Source organism: Lissotriton helveticus, chromosome 7 (genome assembly GCF_964261635.1).
Source record: "Lissotriton helveticus chromosome 7, aLisHel1.1, whole genome shotgun sequence".
NCBI classification, from domain to species: Eukaryota; Metazoa; Chordata; class Amphibia; order Caudata; family Salamandridae; genus Lissotriton; species Lissotriton helveticus.
Genome location: NC_136068.1, coordinates 1,008,628,654 through 1,008,647,310, shown reverse-complemented (window position 1 = coordinate 1,008,647,310; position 18,657 = coordinate 1,008,628,654). Strand labels below are relative to the sequence as shown.

Here is an 18,657-nt window from a genome sequence, read left to right as displayed (position 1 = left end):
GTGGGTGTGTGGCTGGCTCTGGGTGGGTGTGTGGCTGGCTCTGGGTGGGTGTGTGGCTGGCTCTGGGTGGGTGTGTGGCTGGCTCTGGGTGGGTGTGTGGCTGGCTCTGGGTGGGTGTGTGGCTGGCTCTGGGTGGGTGTGTGGCTGGCTCTGGGTGGGTGTGTGGCTGGCTCTGGGTGGGTGTGTGGCTGGCTCTGGGTGGGTGTGTGGCTGGCTCTGGGTGGGTGTGTGGCTGGCTCTGGGTGGGTGTGTGGCTGGCTCTGGGTGGGTGTGTGGCTGGCTCTGGGTGGGTGTGTGGCTGGCTCTGGGTGGGTGTGTGGCTGGCTCTGGGTGGGTGTGTGTGTGGTAGTAATTGCTGTCTGCTGAGCTCGTCCGTAGGGTACAATAGGTCTCACATTTGCGAGAGATTAAGCTATTGGCAATGTAAATGACAATGCCATTTATTTATCTGTTTTCAAAACCAACACAAATACAAATTTTGTAATTTCCAATGCCAATAGCTCTAACTTTTCCAAAGGCGAAACCGTTGCATTGTAAATGCTTGTTCTAGTTGTTTTGGTCCCTACAACCCTTCATATCGGCAACAGGACACCCAGCTAGTTAACAGCGTTAAAAAAACTCAACTTAAACAACTTTCCTCCGAACAGTTATGCGCTTTGACAATTTGTAGTCCCCTTTAAAACTTTCTTCAGTCAGACTGCTTTTTACCTTTTTTTTACTTTACTGCCATATATTTGGCTGCCAGCATGCATGCCATTTTTAAATGGCACTCCACAATGCATGCACGCACCGTCACTTTCACAAATCTGACCTCTTGCACTTCAAGGCTTTCAAATTTTAGGATCTTTAATTGACGTTTTGGCAAGTTTAACCCCAGTTGCTTGTGCCTTGGCGTTTCACTCCGAACTCTAAATTATTTCCCTTATGTAACGTAACTCTTTTGGTCATGTTACAACCATTAAAGTGTGTGTGCACTTTACATGCTGATCTTCATAGTCACACTATTTCTTACTACATCTCATAGAAATTGCGTTATTTTATCCGTTCATGCATAGAGATTTATCACCTTGACACCGGAATACTTAACCATCTCTCAACTAGAACTTTTGCCACTTACTAGTGAATAAAAATTCCATTCGTGAAAGTTTACTAACCAACGCTTGTGGTCATAACTAACAATTTTCTTTGATTCTCTGTTTATCTTTATTTTCGCCATCAGTTACATGTCTAATTTGGTGAATTGCTAACAAAGCATTCTGATTGCTGGGGCAGTATGCAGTGTTTACTGTTCGTTTACTAGTGATTAACAGTAATTAAGGCCTGTGATATTTCAATCATAATGGTGCTTCCGAGTTTGCTAAACGCTTCTTTCCAGCCTTGAAAAAGACCATGCAAACTAGGAAGGGTCAAAATACTGAAATTACAGCTAGATGGAATAAACGTATATGTAACTATGGCTTTCATTTTCATTGAACGTGGGGCTTAATTTTTTAATTAGACGCCATTCGAATACTGGTATATAATTAACACTGACGAGTGACAATGTATAGTTATGTCAATTTATAGAAGAACATTGTTTGTTACACTAATCACTTTCGCACGATTGGACTAATCTGATTGAAACTTTAGAAAAAATAAGTTCCCTGCTGCACTTCCCTGGAAAGTTTCACGCTAATAAGTTAATTATGGGCCAAGACGAGGGGGGGTCCCAAAAACATTGATTTCCCATGTTAATTCCCATATGATGTTTTGGCCTCAGTTACAGAAAAATATGCCTTCAAGTAATTATAAAAATGTTGGCACAAGTTATAATTTTACTAAAAGCATGTTTTTTTGTGATTTGGTGTGCATCTGCTCAGCTGTTTGAGAAATGAGTGTTTAAAGGGGGGTTCAGGGTGAGCTTGAAAGAAAAATACACACATATGTACATTCGGACGGTTGCTCTCATGGGAGTCCTGGTACCAAAAATTAAAGAATTTGTGTGCTCTGATTGGCCATCTCTTATTATGAAAACAACAGTGGTCCCATGCAACATACGATAAAGCATATAGATGAATACAGACACAGTGGATTCTGTATTAAAGTGACTTGTCCAGCCGGACAGTGGTCAAGATGTATTTAATGGTGTCAACAAAATAAATGATCAATATCCTTCCACAGTCTCACGTCGTGGGGCTCAAGCCGTATGCTGGTCAGCAATGGCGCATTTCAAAATATTTGTTCATATTATGATTTAAAGAACAACCTACGCTTTTTGCCTAAAAGCCCTTCCTTGTTCACTTTGAATGTACTAAAGTGTCTGTATAAATGAGGTACAGGCTTGTGCCCCACGACGTGAGACTGTCGAAGGATATTCTCCATTTATTTTGTTGACACCATTAAATACATCTTGACCACTGTCCGGCTGGACAAGTCACTTTAATACAGAATCCACTGTGTCTGTATTCATCTATATGCTTTATCGTATGTTGCATGGGACCACTGTTTTCATAATAATTGCTCCCCGAGGTCCTGTGCTGACTAAATTGGGGTCCCTTGTTGATTCAAAATACTGATTGGCCATCTCAGCACCGGGGTACAGGACAAGGTATAGGGAGATCTGGGACTAAAACTAGAGACAAATGCTGTGGCAATCATTAGAGGACTCTGTTCTAGTGTCCTGTATTTATTTTAAAAAGTAGTATGCAGGGAGGGCAGAACATTACAACCGGACATGTATTTGGAGGAGATGGGGGGGCGGGTGAGAACAGGGGGACCCAGAGTAGATCTCCTCCCCCCCCCCCTTCAAGGGCAAAGAAAAATGAAAATGTTTTTTAGTACTGTGGGTAACAAAAATCTTGTGGGACCTAGCGCAACCCTTCCGTGGTACGGGCAATCAAGCTTCAGCCGTGGGAGTACTGCTGTACCTGTGAAAATAAAAACAAGCATTTGCAATATAACAGTTCTCGCATTTGCGACAGTTTAAGCTATTTGCATTGTAAATGACAATGCATTTTATCCTTTTTAATAATTGACTCACAAGAGGGCCTTGCCATTTACAATACCAATAGCTCAAACTCTTGGAAATGCGAGACCTCGGCCACCATTGTCCCGAACTGCTTGGAAAGTGAAAGCGGGCATGGCATGCTGAAAGTTGCAGGAAAGTATGTCATGCCTGTAGTAGGACACATTAAAGAAAATAGTGCTTACAGACTAAAATAAGACATACCACGTAACAACTAAAGTAAAAGGGCCAACCCTCATGGGAGCTTAGAAATTAAGACAAGGCGGTACCAAATAGGGACTAACAAGCCTATCAACGAATCAGAAGCCAGCATTTACAAGGGACAATTACAAATATGGGCAGAGATTAAAGTCCATACTCTAATACAGCATGCCGCACCGAGCATGCAGTGCCCAGACTCGACCTAAAAAAAAAATTTTTGTTGTGGATCTGGTGTCAAATGCCGTGCTCAGCCTGGGTTTGCCACCTGAGGCAGGGGCGGTTGAACCTGGCCGGAGGCCTGGCCATGCTTGCAAACCACAACTGCACACGCCCAAAAGCAGTGGTCAGCAGGGAAGTTGGCTGAATATGATTTTAAAACAGTCACTGAAAAAATGTCATTGGTTAAACTGCTGGTATAGGTAGATGTTGAAATAAAAATTAACGCCCGCCCCCCCAAAAAAAGGTACATTCGCCAGTTCTAATTGGTTTAGCTGACTACAACTTGCGCTCCTCATCACACGCTACTTATCCTCTCACATTACTCATGACAGGTTGAAGACATCACTGATTATATGAAACACTGTTACAGCACCTTACAGTTCGTGGACCTGAAACAATTCAATCTTCTACTCAACTAAAGACTTCACACAACCCGCAATTTTAAGTCAAACGGTTGACATATGTATTTGCCACTGGATAGACCTTCAGGTCCTTTGAACAAAACTCCATAATTTGGTAAAATAAACTACACCCATTCCTGCGATGGGCAAAATGGCAATACTTTAACCCCTTCGCTGCGGCGGCAATGCCGCCACAGCGCTAGGGGGGCGGTGCGGCCGAGAGGCGCTCCCATGCTTGTGACAGAACCGCTCAGTCGCGAGCCTCGAGTGCTTATGACGGAGCGGTTCCGTCACGGCCCGTCCGCTCAATGAAACGTCCAGCGCAGGCGCGGAATCCGCACTGCGCAGGTGCGCCGAGCGGGCTGTGATGGAACCGCTCTGTCATCAGCACAGCGCGTCCGTGGCTGGTGACGGAGCGGTTCCGTCACCAGCATGGGAAGGGTTAAAGATGTGCTTAAAGAGAGATAAACCACCTCCGAGAGAGACACTGCTACTACATTCAACAATCTGCACTGCAACAAAATCTTTAGTGAAGTTCTGAAAATAAACATCCACACCTTCAAAATGTCCTCCAGATAGAATTTGTCTATACTACTATATTCAACCATTTAAAATTGCCAAATGCCCAGATAACCCCTTGTGGCTAATGAATTGTCACCAGACGAGTTGGCCTTTCATACAGATTTTTGGGGACAGATTCTGGCTTTAAGCGACAGCCTACCTGGAAACATACATCTATCACCCACTTAAGGTGTGCAAAGAATTTACATTGTTTAACATTGAGAAATACATGCACCCCAAAATGTAGTGATTTGTAAACTGTGGACCATACAACTGTCTCCATGCACAACCACATTTGCCTCCAGAACTTGCCCTATTTCCATGCTACACATGTTCACACAGTAACTTCATGCTGCATATGACTATAGTGTTGATCACTGATGTCACTAACCCCGTAATGAGAGGTAATGAACCGTGCATTGACCATGGCACAAGTTCTAGTTCAGTAATCATGAACTTGTGAGATTCGGGGGGTAGGGGTGGTGTCACCATGAGGCTTCATGTGACTATCAATTAAAGTCTACACAGGTTCCCAAGCAGCCTTTTCCCTTGGTGATTAACTAATGGCACAAGTTTACATTTCTCTCAGACAGCAGGCACTCTAGTGAGAAGGTGCATTTCTTTAGCTCTCAGCACCCTCGTCTTCACAGCGCAGGAGACACCTTTATTTTCAACCAGAAGCACCTCAAGGTCTGCATTAACCGCCGGGTAGTTTTAGCAACAAAAAGCATGAAAAAGTGTTTTGTAAACTTAAAAAAAAAACATGGGTTTGTTGTTCCCCATAATATACCTTTGGCCACTTCAACTTCAGTTTACATGCAGATGCCCTTTCAGGTGGATGGCTGGCAAGAGGCCAGCGGGGTTGCATTCACATGCAGAGCCCTGATGTTCTGGACCCGTTACCTCAAAATAGCCCATGATAAAAAGTAAAGGAGCGAGATCATTGGGACCACCAAAGAGATGGCACAGAAGAGGGGAACTATGTAAAACAATCGGTTAATTTACAACTGGACAGACAGCTTCCTCAGGGAGGTGACTTGAGTAAGGAGGTGAGATTTGAGGGCTTTTTTATAAAGGCCATTAGTACCATTAATGCACCAGGAAAGGTAAGTGGGGATAGGGGACAGTGCTCCCTATTTATGGCTTTTTGCTATCAAAAAGGTAAATGGGTGCCCATTTTCCATTGTAGTATTAGGACCAATTTCACTCTTGCTATATACAGGGAACAGGACCTAGGAGTGATGAATAAGTAAGGTGGGCAGAGTGCCAAGTATCATTGTTGCTGAAGGTGGAGTGGCTTTACCGGACACCTAACTCCAAATATGGCTGTTACAACAACATTGTCTTGCTTTAGGGCCCAGTGCACCCTTGCTCTGCCAGCGTTGCTTTGGGCCTCAGATTAATTACCCGGGGGGGGGGGGGGGCTATATATTGAATTAGTGGAGACATCTTAGCTTGAACTCGGAGGCGAGATGGGGGCTCATGTTTTTAACAAAGGGAAGAGACAGCCCATTCTGTGAGGTAGTAGCTATTAGCGCTGGAGTTGCAGTGCTCTGGAGGCTCAGGGATGTGGGAGGACCACTACCTTGGTTATAACTCCCTTACTCACAAAAAGCGCCTCCTTGCTGCATCACACGGGAACTATTTTTTTCATAAACTGACAACCTTTTTAGGTTTTGCCTAGCGAAAGCTGCGCTCTGCGCAGCTTTTTCGCGCAGGCGAAATCCTGTTGAGAACTGTAGGGTGCTTTGGGTCGGCCCTCGTCATTGATTGGCTGGCTCCGTAAACGGAGCCTTGCCATTGGACGAGGGGCCTGTCCGTCAATGCCGGACCAGACACGGGGGCGTTCCCGACATTCTTTGCCTTTTGCCGACGTCACGCGACGCCGGGAACGCCCCCGAGTCTGGTCCGGCATTGCCGGCACCTCCCTTGCTGCTCGGGTCTCCTTATTTGTTCCTAGCTGCCCCTCTCCCGCCTCCCTCGTCCTCTCCCGCCGTTACACTTGGGCTCGGTTTTCCTACAGTTGAATGCGGAAAAGAGCGTAAGGAAAACATCGCCCGACTTACTGGCGCTCGTATGACAGTTCGGATTTTCTTTCTAGTACAAACACAGTCCTATTCTGCGAGCATCTAAAACGATCATTTAATAGAACAATTTCCAAGCTGATGCAGAGCCATGCCCCCTCGCCTCAGGTCAGGCAGCCTCCAGGCAGCGTCTGCGGGTCGCCCCCTCTGTCCCAGGCGGGACTGTCAGAGCCGGCGTTGAGTTCCGGTCTGAGCCCCGCCCCTCGCGCATGCGCCGTGCAGAGGGAGGGGCCCAGAGTGCCGGCGGCAGAGAAGAGTGGATCCAGGAGGGCAGGTCAGTGCCGGGGGCTGAGAATGGGAAGTATTGTGGGGTGGGTGAACGGGGTGAGGGTTGGCACCCATGTGTAGGGTCCGTGCCCGAGCACTACTCAAAGCGTCCCGTCAGCCACTCAACCTCCCACAGAGAACAGACTCTGAGAGTGAAAACCCCCCTGGGAGGAGAGAGTGAAGAAAGAATAGCCTCGCGTCATTAGCCTAACAGGAGGGACCCCTGTCGAGCATAGCGCCCTCTCGGAGAGGAGCCCCTCGTGATTAGCTATAGTGACTAGTCTCGCTGCACGAGCCATGTCCCCGCGCTTTCTGTACACAGTTGTCATGCATGTTTCGCTTGTTAAATGCTCACTTTGATGAGATGTTTCACTTGCCATGTGCAAAACGCGTTTCTGTATCGAATGTCCCCTGCTTCACAGTACATTGGCATCCATGCGGTAACCCCCCATACTTAAATGACACCCAGCATAATCCCCCACTCCATTTGAGACCTCCACCCAATGTGAAACCCTCCTCGCCGCCCCACCCCCCCCCCCTCCCCCTAACCGCCTTCCATGGTTAGTGCACCTTCCGCTGTCAGCTCTTCCTTTTGGTAGATAGTACTGTGTAGAAGGGCTTCTCTACAGTGCTTCGCCTTAATATATTATGTAGCGCTCCCTGCCTTTAAAGCGCTTTAACCCCACTGTTTATTACTTCCTGCCCCCCTCGAATGCGAACGCTGAACAGTGGTCACCCACCACTGATTATTAGCCACAGAAAAGAGCCTCAACTGACAAACAAACAGCCCCGTGGGTCCGTGACCCCCATAGGAAATGCCCCTCAGTGAAGAATGACTCAGACGAGTCCAATACCAGGCCTCCCATCCGGCGCTTTTCTGCCATTTTCACAGGGCTAGATCTGTAGAACTGAACGAACTCCACTGGAGTAATGCCACCCCCCACCCCAAATTATCGACCCTTCACTGCCGTAATTCACTCGTTTCCTCTGTGTTGTTTGAAGTTGTGCAATGACGCAGGTGCGCGGCACTTGCGCAGTTCCAGGAGAGAGCGTGAAGAAGGGTGTCCCCCTCTTACTTAAGGTCATATTGCCTATTACCTGTGCCCAGGGCCGGCGCTAGGCATGGGCAGCGTGGGCGGCTGCACAGGGCCTCGCACTCAGCCCACCAGCATGGGGCCACACACCAGTGATGAGTCCTGTTGTTTCCCTGGCGATCTTTTACAAAGAAAGGTGTCGCCTGCAATTAAGGTCCATTGGAGGGGGCCCCCTCCCTGGGCCTCTCATGGATGGTGTCCGGTGGCATAGGGGGGGGGGGAGACTGAGACACTCCCTTCAATTGAAAGGAGACACATTCACAGACACTGTTGGGGGCCCATTGTCCAGCATTTTGGCGCCCCCACAGTTTTAACTTTTAGACCACAATCAATTCTCACACCTATCGGACTGAAGGTGTGAGAAATGCTTGTGGAGTAAAAGTTAAAACTGTGGGGGGCGCCAAAATGCTGGACAAAGGGCCCCCCACAGTGTCTGTGAATGGTCTCCTTGCAGGGGGCCACTTATCTAAATTAGAGGGGGCCTCGCAGGTTCCCTTTTAGCCCAGGGTCTCGCAGATCCTAGAACCGGCCCTGCCTGTGCCATTCCGTCTTGAGCGTTACTGCCTCGTCAGTGTTGAGCTAGTCCGATCATTGTGCACTGAGGCTACTTTGCAAACCAAACTGCCTGCACGCACGGGCCTCTAGTTTAACAATGATCAAGAACAACTCGGCGTTGTCTGTGCGAAAGGTTTTCTGTTTTCAAGTCCCAGAAGGCGAATCTAGGTGCAAAAAGCAGGGTACAGCTGGTTGGAGTGAGTGGGTACGAATTAACTCTTCAAAGACTGCTAAAAGGGTCAAGGGTAAGAGGCGTCGATTCATTGTTTGACAAGAGGTAACACTGATATAGGGGTGAGACTTACCCTAGCGGAGACTAGCTAGACGAGGAAGCAGGTGGGATCATGGCTGAATGCTGGGGCCTGGTTTAGAGAGTGATAGATAGAAGGTCATTTCCACCAGGGGATTCTCCGCCATTCAATTGTTATGCTACAGTTTATCTGTCGTAAATCTGGTGGCAAACCTTAAGGCGGAAATTATATTTAAAGGGGTACATTACGCTAGCCCCGCATTTCAGCTTATTCTGCGAAGGTCCACTGTGATTATGAGGTAGTGGAGGACTGAGTTGGTATTGTCCTCTTAATTTTGCGTCAAGGAATGGCAAATTATGTGGTAGCAGAGCTAATTATTTGGCAGCGTGATTAGCAGCAACTTGTGAGGCACATCTTGTGCCATTGCTGCCTGCCATGTTAGCCTGCATTTGTATAATAAGGGCCCCACAGAATGCATACGTTTCACGAGAAAGAATTATACGTTCTAATAAATCAAAGTATAGGAGAAAAACGTTTTACATGTTCACCAGATCCTAGTTAAAATTGTTTACCAATAATTTGTGATTTATTTTGAATGGAAGTATAAAAAAAAGTGATGGATGGAATGCCTGAATTAATCTCAGCCACTGGTAATTACTGAACCACATCCCAGTCCATTGTTATTTTGTACCCCATGTCACCTCAGTTTGGACGTTGCCATGTGCAAATCAGGCTTGACCCATCTCTAGTGGGAACACTCCAGCCAAACAGGCCACTTCCTCAATGAACTGGAGCACAAGCAACCGAGGACCGATGGTGGCCTTATTAGGGAACATTGGAGCAGGGCCAAGACTGATGTGCATATGTTTCGGTCCAAACTGAAGTGGCATGGTGGGCAAAAAAACGATGGATTGGGATGCGGCGCCGAGAGATTCATTGTCAGTGGCTGAGATTAATTTAAGCATCCCATCACCTTGTTTTTGATGTCCTTGTTTAGCATGGAAGCACAGGAATGCTATTTTATTAACTTGGTCGTTTTATCTCGCAGAGTAAAAGATGGTGTAAAACATACATTGTCTAAGGTTTAAGGTTAACACAGTGTAATAATGTATGTTCAATGGAAACACTTCTTTCCATTAAGGACCAGCCCTACAGTACATTGCTTGTTTAATACATTTGTGTTTCATTAGGATAACCTTTATGGGTCACAATATGGTCCCTAGAAAGATGCATCATATTTGGGATAGTTCTGAATCCTGGATGCCCCTTTGAAATAGCTGTTTCTTTGACAACGGTTCTTTTATGTTAGCATGAATTTGTACTATCAGTGAAATAAAACATTTCCATGACGATGAAGGAATGTGCATTTCCCCAGGTCTGAATATTATTTAAGTACCTTAGGTTTTTGTTACCTGCTACAGTCAAAAGCCCTCCCCCAGCTACTTAATTTGGGCGGGAACATCCCAAATTGGACAAGATGCCGCCTCTTTAATGCCTGAGCACAGAAATCAACAGCTTAAACATGGCTCGTTACATTTTGTCAGGTGCCTTTTGCACTGTGTATGCAGATATGTTTTATAAATTATAATCTTTTTGCCCTGAAAGCAAATTGTTTTTATCAGCAAATAATGCAGTAGATGATGAGTTGTCAAGTGAGGCAAATTAACACCAACAAAGAAATGTGGTATCAAAGATTTCAAGTCGCCGCATAATACTTTGCAAGCCTGCTCTGATTCAGGCCCTGGGTCACTGAGGCTGGGTGAACGTGATTCTGAGAGTGGAGCTTCAGAGTGCAGAGTGGAGCTTCAGAGTGGAGCTTCAGAGTGCAGAGTGGAGCTTCAGAGTGGAGCTTCAGAGTGGAGCTTCAGAGTGGAGCTTCAGAGTGGAGCTTCAGAGTGGAGCTTCAGAGTGGAGCTTCAGAGTGGAGCTTCAGAGTGGAGCTTCAGAGTGGAGCTTCAGAGTGGAGCTTCAGAGTGGAGCTTCAGAGTGGAGCTTCAGAGTGGAGCTTCAGAGTGGAGCTTCAGAGTGCAGAGTGGAGCTTCAGAGTGCAGCTTCAGAGTGCAGAGTGGAGCTTCAGAGTGCAGAGTGGAGCTTCAGAGTGCAGAGTGGAGCTTCAGAGTGCAGAGTGGAGCTTCAGAGTGCAGAGTGGAGCTTCAGAGTGCAGAGTGGAGCTTCAGAGTGCAGAGTGGAGCTTCAGAGTGGAGCTTCAGAGTGTCAAGAGCAATGCCAATAGCTCTAACTTTAACAAAGGCAAAACCATTGCATTGTAAATGCTTGTTAAAGACTGGCGTGGTGACCGAGCATGATGGGGAAATGCTAAAGAGGCACAAGACACCCTGTTACTCAGAGCAGCTATTGCGAATATACCAGGTGCAGTTGCATTGGGACCCAGGAGTGCGAGGGGGCTCGCATCACCCCAATTATGGGGGACAGTGATGGTTTGTTGGCTGTATTTGCTCTTTTATATATATCACACTTAGATAAGATTATGAAAAAACAAAACACCCCCGAAAAGACATCATAAGCCCCACCCCTTGAGCAGAGACCTGCCTCTCTCGCAAATTAAGTTTAGGAGAGGTGCTCCAACTTAAAAACATTTTAGGGCAGGGCTAAAAGTAAAAGATTGAATGATTTTTCCCCAGCTACGAGAATTCACCACTGCCAAATAGCACAGATTCCTTCGCAGTCTTCCCATTCAACAAGTTCCTGGCTAACCCACGAAGATGCGGAAGGGTGGGTGAACAGGGCCTCCCAAACAAGGTTGTGTTAACAAGTGTGGGGGAAGGGATGTAGCCAGCCCCATCACCCCTCTTAATGGACCGTGTTCACTGAGATTACACCCCTCTTGGGGTGGGGGAGATATTCACTAAGGGAATGTTTAACACTGCAATGCCCTTTCCCCGAAGGATGTGCTCAGGCACTTCATCCACCCAGTCAGTGAAGGAGATGCGCGTGTTCACCCAAACACCCTGGAATGCAAACATCAACCCACCGGGGTGATGAGGGTATGTCACCCACATGGGGCATTTGTATAGTGCAAACCTTGCAACTAAAAGCAACAGGGTGCTATATGTGGCAAGCATAAAGTCAATGAACGATATGAAAGGTAGCAGGTTATTGTATAGATAGTGCAACGAGCGGCTGAATACTTTAGAAATGTGTTACTGGGTCGGTCCCAATGGCTGATACGGGATGTTCTAGATCTTCACTTGGGTGGGCATACATCAACCCACGCCACCAAACAAAGCCTGCATTAATCCGCCAACCCCATCCCTCTCCCATGCGCCTATGTGCTCCAACACAAGTTGACCTAGGGGACTGCTTTGAGCCAATCTACTTCAACATGCCATTGCCCCTCCTAGAGACCCTTACGGGTGATTGTGCGCTTTACAAATGTGGACTTTACTTTCTAGTGGAAGCATACATCCACTTCACCTGGGAGGCTTTGTTCACTTTTCCACACCTCAAACCTGGGAACTGCATTTACACATCCCACCTGCACCCAGGAACGGAACAACATACTGCACGCCCTTCATAAGATAAAGCCACTGCTATGATTGGTTTCTTCTGTCACATACAAACGATTGATGAGAATCAAGACCAACGGTACTTAGCCCATTCCTTCACACACCTACTTTATTCCAGGTAAGAAAACGTTCCAAGAGCTCTCAAATTCCAACCTGCATGGGTAAATCACATCCAGTCACGGTTTTTGATTTTGCAATCTGGGACGAGTTGTCTTGCCTATCAGGTTCTAAACTAAGAACTACAAGTACCAAAATGCAAACAGTCAAGACTAGAATGGTTAATCTACTCATGCATCGGCCTTGGAGGCTTTCGAAAGGGGTGTGTCCCTTAGTAAATACAATTACTCCCCCCATATCTACCTAGATACTGGTACCCACACGCTACCTCCTGACAACCCGAGATTTCCTCCACCTCAAGCCAGGACTCACGTTACATGTACATCCAAACAGTAAATGCACAGTGAAGCCACCACAATGCCCCACACAGGTGCTCACCTGGCGGCTGTCCGTTCACGGTGCCCCCACCGCCCTGCTGCTTGGTCCAGGGGTTGACCCGTGGCGGTGGTGCTTCGACAAATTCCCGGCGGGGCACCTCGTCGGCATCGGAAGCCCCTCGGAGCAATCCTTCACGCTCCTGCTGGTTGCTTTCTTCTTTTTGCTGCTTGGAGCTGGGAACCCGGGAGAGCCGATCCTCGTCAGGATTCGGCGCCTGAGGGCGCTCTTCCGTCTGTCCCAAAGAAGTCTCATCGGTCGGGCAGAGGCCCAGTGACAGCGGTGGGGCTTCCACCTGGGTGGCCATATTGGGGGCGGGACTGCAGACCTAAAGAGGTCCGGGTCTCGTGTGAGTGAAGCTGTGAAATGGAGGGGGACCTCGAGTAAGAGAGGGCGACGTCTATGACCCCCGTATCAGAAAAGAAATACCCCAAATTGGGAAAACCCAAGGCTCTGGCAAGGTCTCGGCGGTTCCTTGTGATAGGCCAGACCTCGGCTAGGCGACGGGTCCAGCAGAGGCGGGCTGAGCCGAGGTCCGTTCACCTCGTGCCAGACGCGGGGGGGAGGGGCACGCCAAGGTTCGAGAAGTCGGGCGCTGCCCTGCAGACCTCGTTCCGGCTGTCCCAGTACCAGTTAGAACCTCGGCCAGTTAAACGGCTTACAGGAGAGGGCATTGGCAGCGTCTCGAGTCCGGGGTGCGGCTCCAGTAGATCTCCGTCCCCCTAAGGCCTGCAGTGTGGGTACAGGGCGTACCCGGGCCTGGTTCTCTGTCCTTCTGAAGCGAAAAGGCAAGAAAAGCTGTGGGCGCCTCAAATGGACAACAGCACGCCGCGAGGCCTGCTGAGACCACCGGGTGGCAGCCCCCAGCCCTCTCCGCGGACGCTGTATGGAAGGAGAGAAGCGAGACCACGCGACGGGCCAGCGGGAGCGCGCGCGCACAGGAGGGCAAGTCTACGGGCGCGCACTGGAGGGCACGCACGTTACGCCAGAGTTAGCGGGCGCGCGCACGCCGTTGCGGGTACGTAGGCGCCTGGACACACAGCAATACAGCAGGCGCGAGCTCGGTAGTCAGGCACGCCCTCAGGGGTGGGAGGGACCCACAACAGCACATTTAGCACGTGTCTGCATGCGCATACGTAAGGTCATAGGTAAAGTCATTATTGTAGCAAGCGGTATTACAACAAGCAAAGTATTGCCTCAAATAAGTGGTTACTGCTTGCTGCCTGGCCATAACATGGCACATGCGAGGTTAAGATACTTATTTAAAGGGAACGAGGAATGGAGTAGGAAAATATTGTGCCTTTTCGGTATCAGTATTCGTTAGCCACTGCTCCTTTCTGAGATAAAAGATGGTCACCCCACGTGACTTATAGTTTCGCTTTAATCCTGAAGTTCAACTGAAAGGGTATTCTATATCAGGAAACGGATGCTTCTGATTATGCTTCTCTTTTCTTTACTGAACATTACAGCAGCCAATAAAACTTTGAACTACATAACCCAGCAAGCATAGCATGCCCGGTCTCCACCAATCACCACACACCCCTTAGGGTATATATCTCAGTTGAAACAACGTCGGCCTCTTTCTTTGCTGGAGCAGTACAACTTCATTTTTGTTCTATAATTGATGCAAGGTTGTTTTTGGTTAAGTGGCTGATGTTGATATCCGTTGGGGGTTGACTGCCACGTTAGCTTGTGTAGCAGAAGCGCTTACGCACGTTTATTTGGCTGTGGAGCAGGCCAAACGTAGTACCGCGTCCTGAGAAGAGGAATTCCCATTACTTTTTTTTTTTTTTTTAAAGTTTTTTATTGTTGACAGGCTGACAAGGAAGAAATTCATTAAAGCATTGAAACATAAGTTTACACACATGAATTATATGGCATATAATAACGTGGGTAGGCCATGAAATATAAAAGAAAGAAGAAAAAGCAAACAATAAACAGAAAAGAATAATCATGCAGGTTATATTGTCCAAAAAACACAAAATATCAATTCATGAAATTGTAAAAAAAAAAAAAAAAATCGCCTATATCTAAAGAAGAAGGAAAAAAAAAAGAGAAAAAAAAAGGAAAAGGGCATAGCAGCGTCATTCCATGAAAGATCCCCAATTTTTTTCGTGCTTTCTCAATGTGCGTGTTCCCCTAATGTGTGCTAAGGCTAATTCCATTGAGTGTATTTCGGTTACCAATGCCCACCAGTCCCAGACCGTTGGTGTTTCTGAGCTGGTCCAAGCTCTAGCCAGAGTTAACTTGGCGCAAGACATAAGTACCGTGGCCAAGGCGGCCTGTGGAAAAGGAACAGGATAGGTGTCTAACAGAACAGAGGTAGCCGTGAGCATAGGTAGCTGGACCTGTTTCATTTTCAAAATATTTTGAATATCGCACCAGAAGGTCTTAAGATTAGGACAGGAAAACAGCATGTGTATCAAATCAGCTGCTTCAGCAAGACATTTGGGGCATTTTGTGCGTTCACTATAGGTATTATTGGGGGACCATTTAGAAATTCTTTCCGGGGTGTAATATAACATGCAGGTTGTTCTGAATTGTTGAAGTCTTAGGCTGGATGACCGTACTCGTTTATTTATATTTATCAGGGAGCGCTCTATCTGTTTAGATGTTATATTAGAACCCAATATTCTGCTCCTTTTGCCAGCCAGTTTGGTACAATCGTTTATTTTAAAGTTGATTAAAGTTCTATATGCGTCGCTTATTGCTGACTTATTTTTTAAAGAATATAAACAAGTCCAGATATCACATTCAGAAACCTCCAAAATTTGTTTTTTATTAATCAAATAATCATGTATCTGTAAATGTTTGTATCTCATGTTTACAGGTAAATCGTATAACAGTTTAAGAGTATTAAAGTCTAGGAATCCATGTGTGCCATATAGGTCCCCTAAAACAGTAATACCTGACCTAAGCCAACCAAATCTAGCATTATCATTAAAAATACATGGAAGACCCGGATTACCCCACAATGGAAGCTTTGAATTTTAAAAAGCTAGTTTTACAAAAAGAAAGTATATTGCCCCAAATCTTTGTTGTGTCTCTTGCGGTCTTATACCTAACCCTTTTGTAGTAGTTGGGATCGTTGGTTTTGAATAAAAACATATTTGAGTCAGATTTTAGCATGAAAGAGTGAAAAAACAGAGCCCCTCCTTCATTTAATAAAGAGCGGAGGCGAATGACAAAAGCGGACCAAAAATATAATTTGAAATCGGGAAAATTAAGCCCTCCTTCATTCGTGTTATTTTTCATACAGGTTCAATGACCTTCTCGATTTTTTTGTACCCCCAAATAAACCCACTAAGTGCACCATCGAGTTTCTTGAAAAATTGGTTGTTTAACGCTAGTGGGATAGATCGGAATAGGTACACATATTTAGGCAATACCTTCATCTTAATTAAATTAATTCTGCCTATTAGATTCAGAGGTAGTCTGTGCCATTTTTTTAATAGTAAGCTGATGGACTTGGTTAATTCATTATAGTTTATATTGTTAATTTCCTGTAATTTGGCCGTTATTTTAACCCCTAGGTAAGTGGCGATGTTGCAAATCTCAGGCACTGTCACAGCTGGAGTGTAAATAGCGATGACTTGTGTTTTTTGTAGATTAAGTCTATAGCCTGCCACCCGCCCAAATTTCCCGGCCTCTAAAGCTATTCCCTTTAGTGCCTCAACAATATCTTCTGAGTAAACCGCGATATCGTCGGCGTATGCGGTTTATTTTTAGCTCTTGTGAGCCTGATCGGAAAGGTACAATCTGAGTTTGGGAATAAAGGGCAAACAAAAAAGGTTCCAATGAAAGGGCAAATAAAAGAGGTGATAGGGGGGCCGCCCTGACGGGTTCCACGTTGAATTGGAAAGTCTGAGGATGTCAATCCCCCATAGCTGGTATAAGCCGTTGGGTTGTCATACAATGCTTGTATGCTCCGAAAAAATTGTCCCCCGAACCCTATTTTAGACAGTACGCACCAGAGAAAGTCCCACCCCACTCGGTCGAAAGCCTTTTCAGCGTCTAACAAGATCATACCGAGTGGGGTGGATTCAGTCTCTGCTACATCAAATGCCGTAATAGCCATTTCTATTGCTGATCAGCATGCGTGAGCAGCCGGTCGGAGATAGACATTCTCCACTTGGCTCCTCGCGCTGCAGCATGACCGAAGAAGGCCTCCTCTGTCCCTTGAACACCTGACAGGGCGAAAAAGCGTTGCAGGGCTCTGCCATAGAAGAGATTGGGGTGGCTCTCTCCACGAGAATTGATTTTGCAGGCAAGATTTAAATTTAGTTAAAAACAGCCTGCTGTAGATAAGATCTGGTTGGCACTAGCAAGCATGGTTGCAAAACGGATCATAGCGAGACTCTGGGGGAGTGAGGTTGTGCCCACAGTGGAGGAATGGGAACGGGACCTGGATTGGTGCTAAAGGGCTGAGAGAGTCATTTATAAGAGTAGGGGGTGCCCTAAGAAATGGGAGAAAGTGTGGGCGGGTTGGCGACAGTACAGAGGGGAGTCAGTGGATACCCAGGCAGCGTCTGAGTCTGATTAGCAGTCAAGGTGTGCCCCGATTCATGTTCCTTACTTTGAGGGGGAGAGGGGATCGGTGGGTTGTGTGGTGGGGGGGGGACGGGTATGGTTGTGGTGTTGTAAATGTGTTAGCCGGGATATCCAATGAGTAAAGTCTCTCCGGTGTAGAATTCAGAGGTATCATTGTTAGCGACAGGATGTATACAGGGGGTTTGATCTTTCTATGCAGTCCGAACTGTTGACATGAAAATTTATGTTGTGGTTCCTTTTATGTATCAATGTCTTATTGCTGCTGACCACTGTGCGATTTTCTGGAGCTTGTTTTTATAATAAAAAGATTTTCAACAAAAAAAAACTGCCTGCTGACTTGAGGTTTTAGGCCAAGGATAGTCTGTGTCAAATTCAAATTCAAAAAGCTTTATTCGAAATTCGTGTTTTGAATTCATATAAGCATACATTTAAAAAATTTGTGAACATGCACCGACGTTAAAAACTAGTAATTCCAAAAATATTAAAAGGATCTAAAATGCAATTGATTTACAAAGTTCATTGCATTGAATTCCTGAACTTAATCAATAGTTTTAAAAAAACTCGATACAGCTTGTACGACGATAACATTTTCTAGCTGTTGTAGCCTAACGAAAGCAGTTCTACAAGTGTGGTGGCCCCATGCCCTCAGGATTGGTTTAAAAAAGGCCGCCCTGGGAGCAGAGTAAAATTTACAAAAAAGAATACAATGAATGTTTGATTGGGCGGAGGTTTCGTCGCATGGGCAAGTGAGTGTCATCATTGACCAGTTATTGCAGACTAGAAAAGTGATTAAGCGAAAGAAAGTACCAAACCTAAAACGGGTCAGTAACATTCTAGAATAACAGTTAAAATCGCTTGTCAGGTACAGTTGAGGCCCTTTGTTAACAGTGATTTGCTGGTAATCAAGGACTGAGTTTTTAGATTTTTCCATATCCCATCTGTTGTTGGCTAAATAGTCCAGAGCCATTTTTTTCAGTGAATTTCTTGCGACCACCTCCGTATTAGATGGCCTCGTGAAGTACTCTGGATGGCCAATCTCAGTCAGCAAGTTTTTAACGTATGCCAGCCATTTAATGTTGCTGACACCGTCTAGGGTCAAACAGTCGGAGATTAAATTGCGGTGTAGGGATGTCTCAGGCGTGACCCACACCTTATGCCATAGTAGTATGGGCGCAATTTTTATGGCATCTAGGATGTACGATAAGCCCAGTTCGATGTGTATGAGGTAGGTTGCTGTTGATTTAGGGGCCCCAATCAGGTATCTGAGATACTGGTTCTCGGTTAGTTGAATCGATGATGCGTTTTCGATTCCCCAGATTCCTGAACCGTAGATGGCCGTGGAGATACATTTTGCCTTATAAATTACGGTCAGTTCCTTCACGGGTCTACCTCCTATTTTAGCCGCGAAGTTATTCAGGGCTCCTACAGCCCGTGAGAACGCTAAGTTTCT

General features: G+C 46.3%; 1 protein-coding gene across 1 annotated transcript in view; it reads right to left on the bottom strand.

The window, feature by feature from the left end:
• Positions 1 to 13,622, bottom strand: part of LARP1 (La ribonucleoprotein 1, translational regulator) — a 915,090-nt gene extending 901,468 nt beyond the window's left edge. The window contains exon 1 of the mRNA XM_078653680.1: positions 12,660 to 13,622. Coding sequence (XP_078509806.1) covers positions 12,660 to 12,963 — 304 coding nt within the window. The 5' untranslated portion in view covers positions 12,964 to 13,622. The remainder of the gene's footprint in view (positions 1 to 12,659) is intronic.
• Positions 13,623 to 18,657: the final 5,035 nt, after the last annotated feature.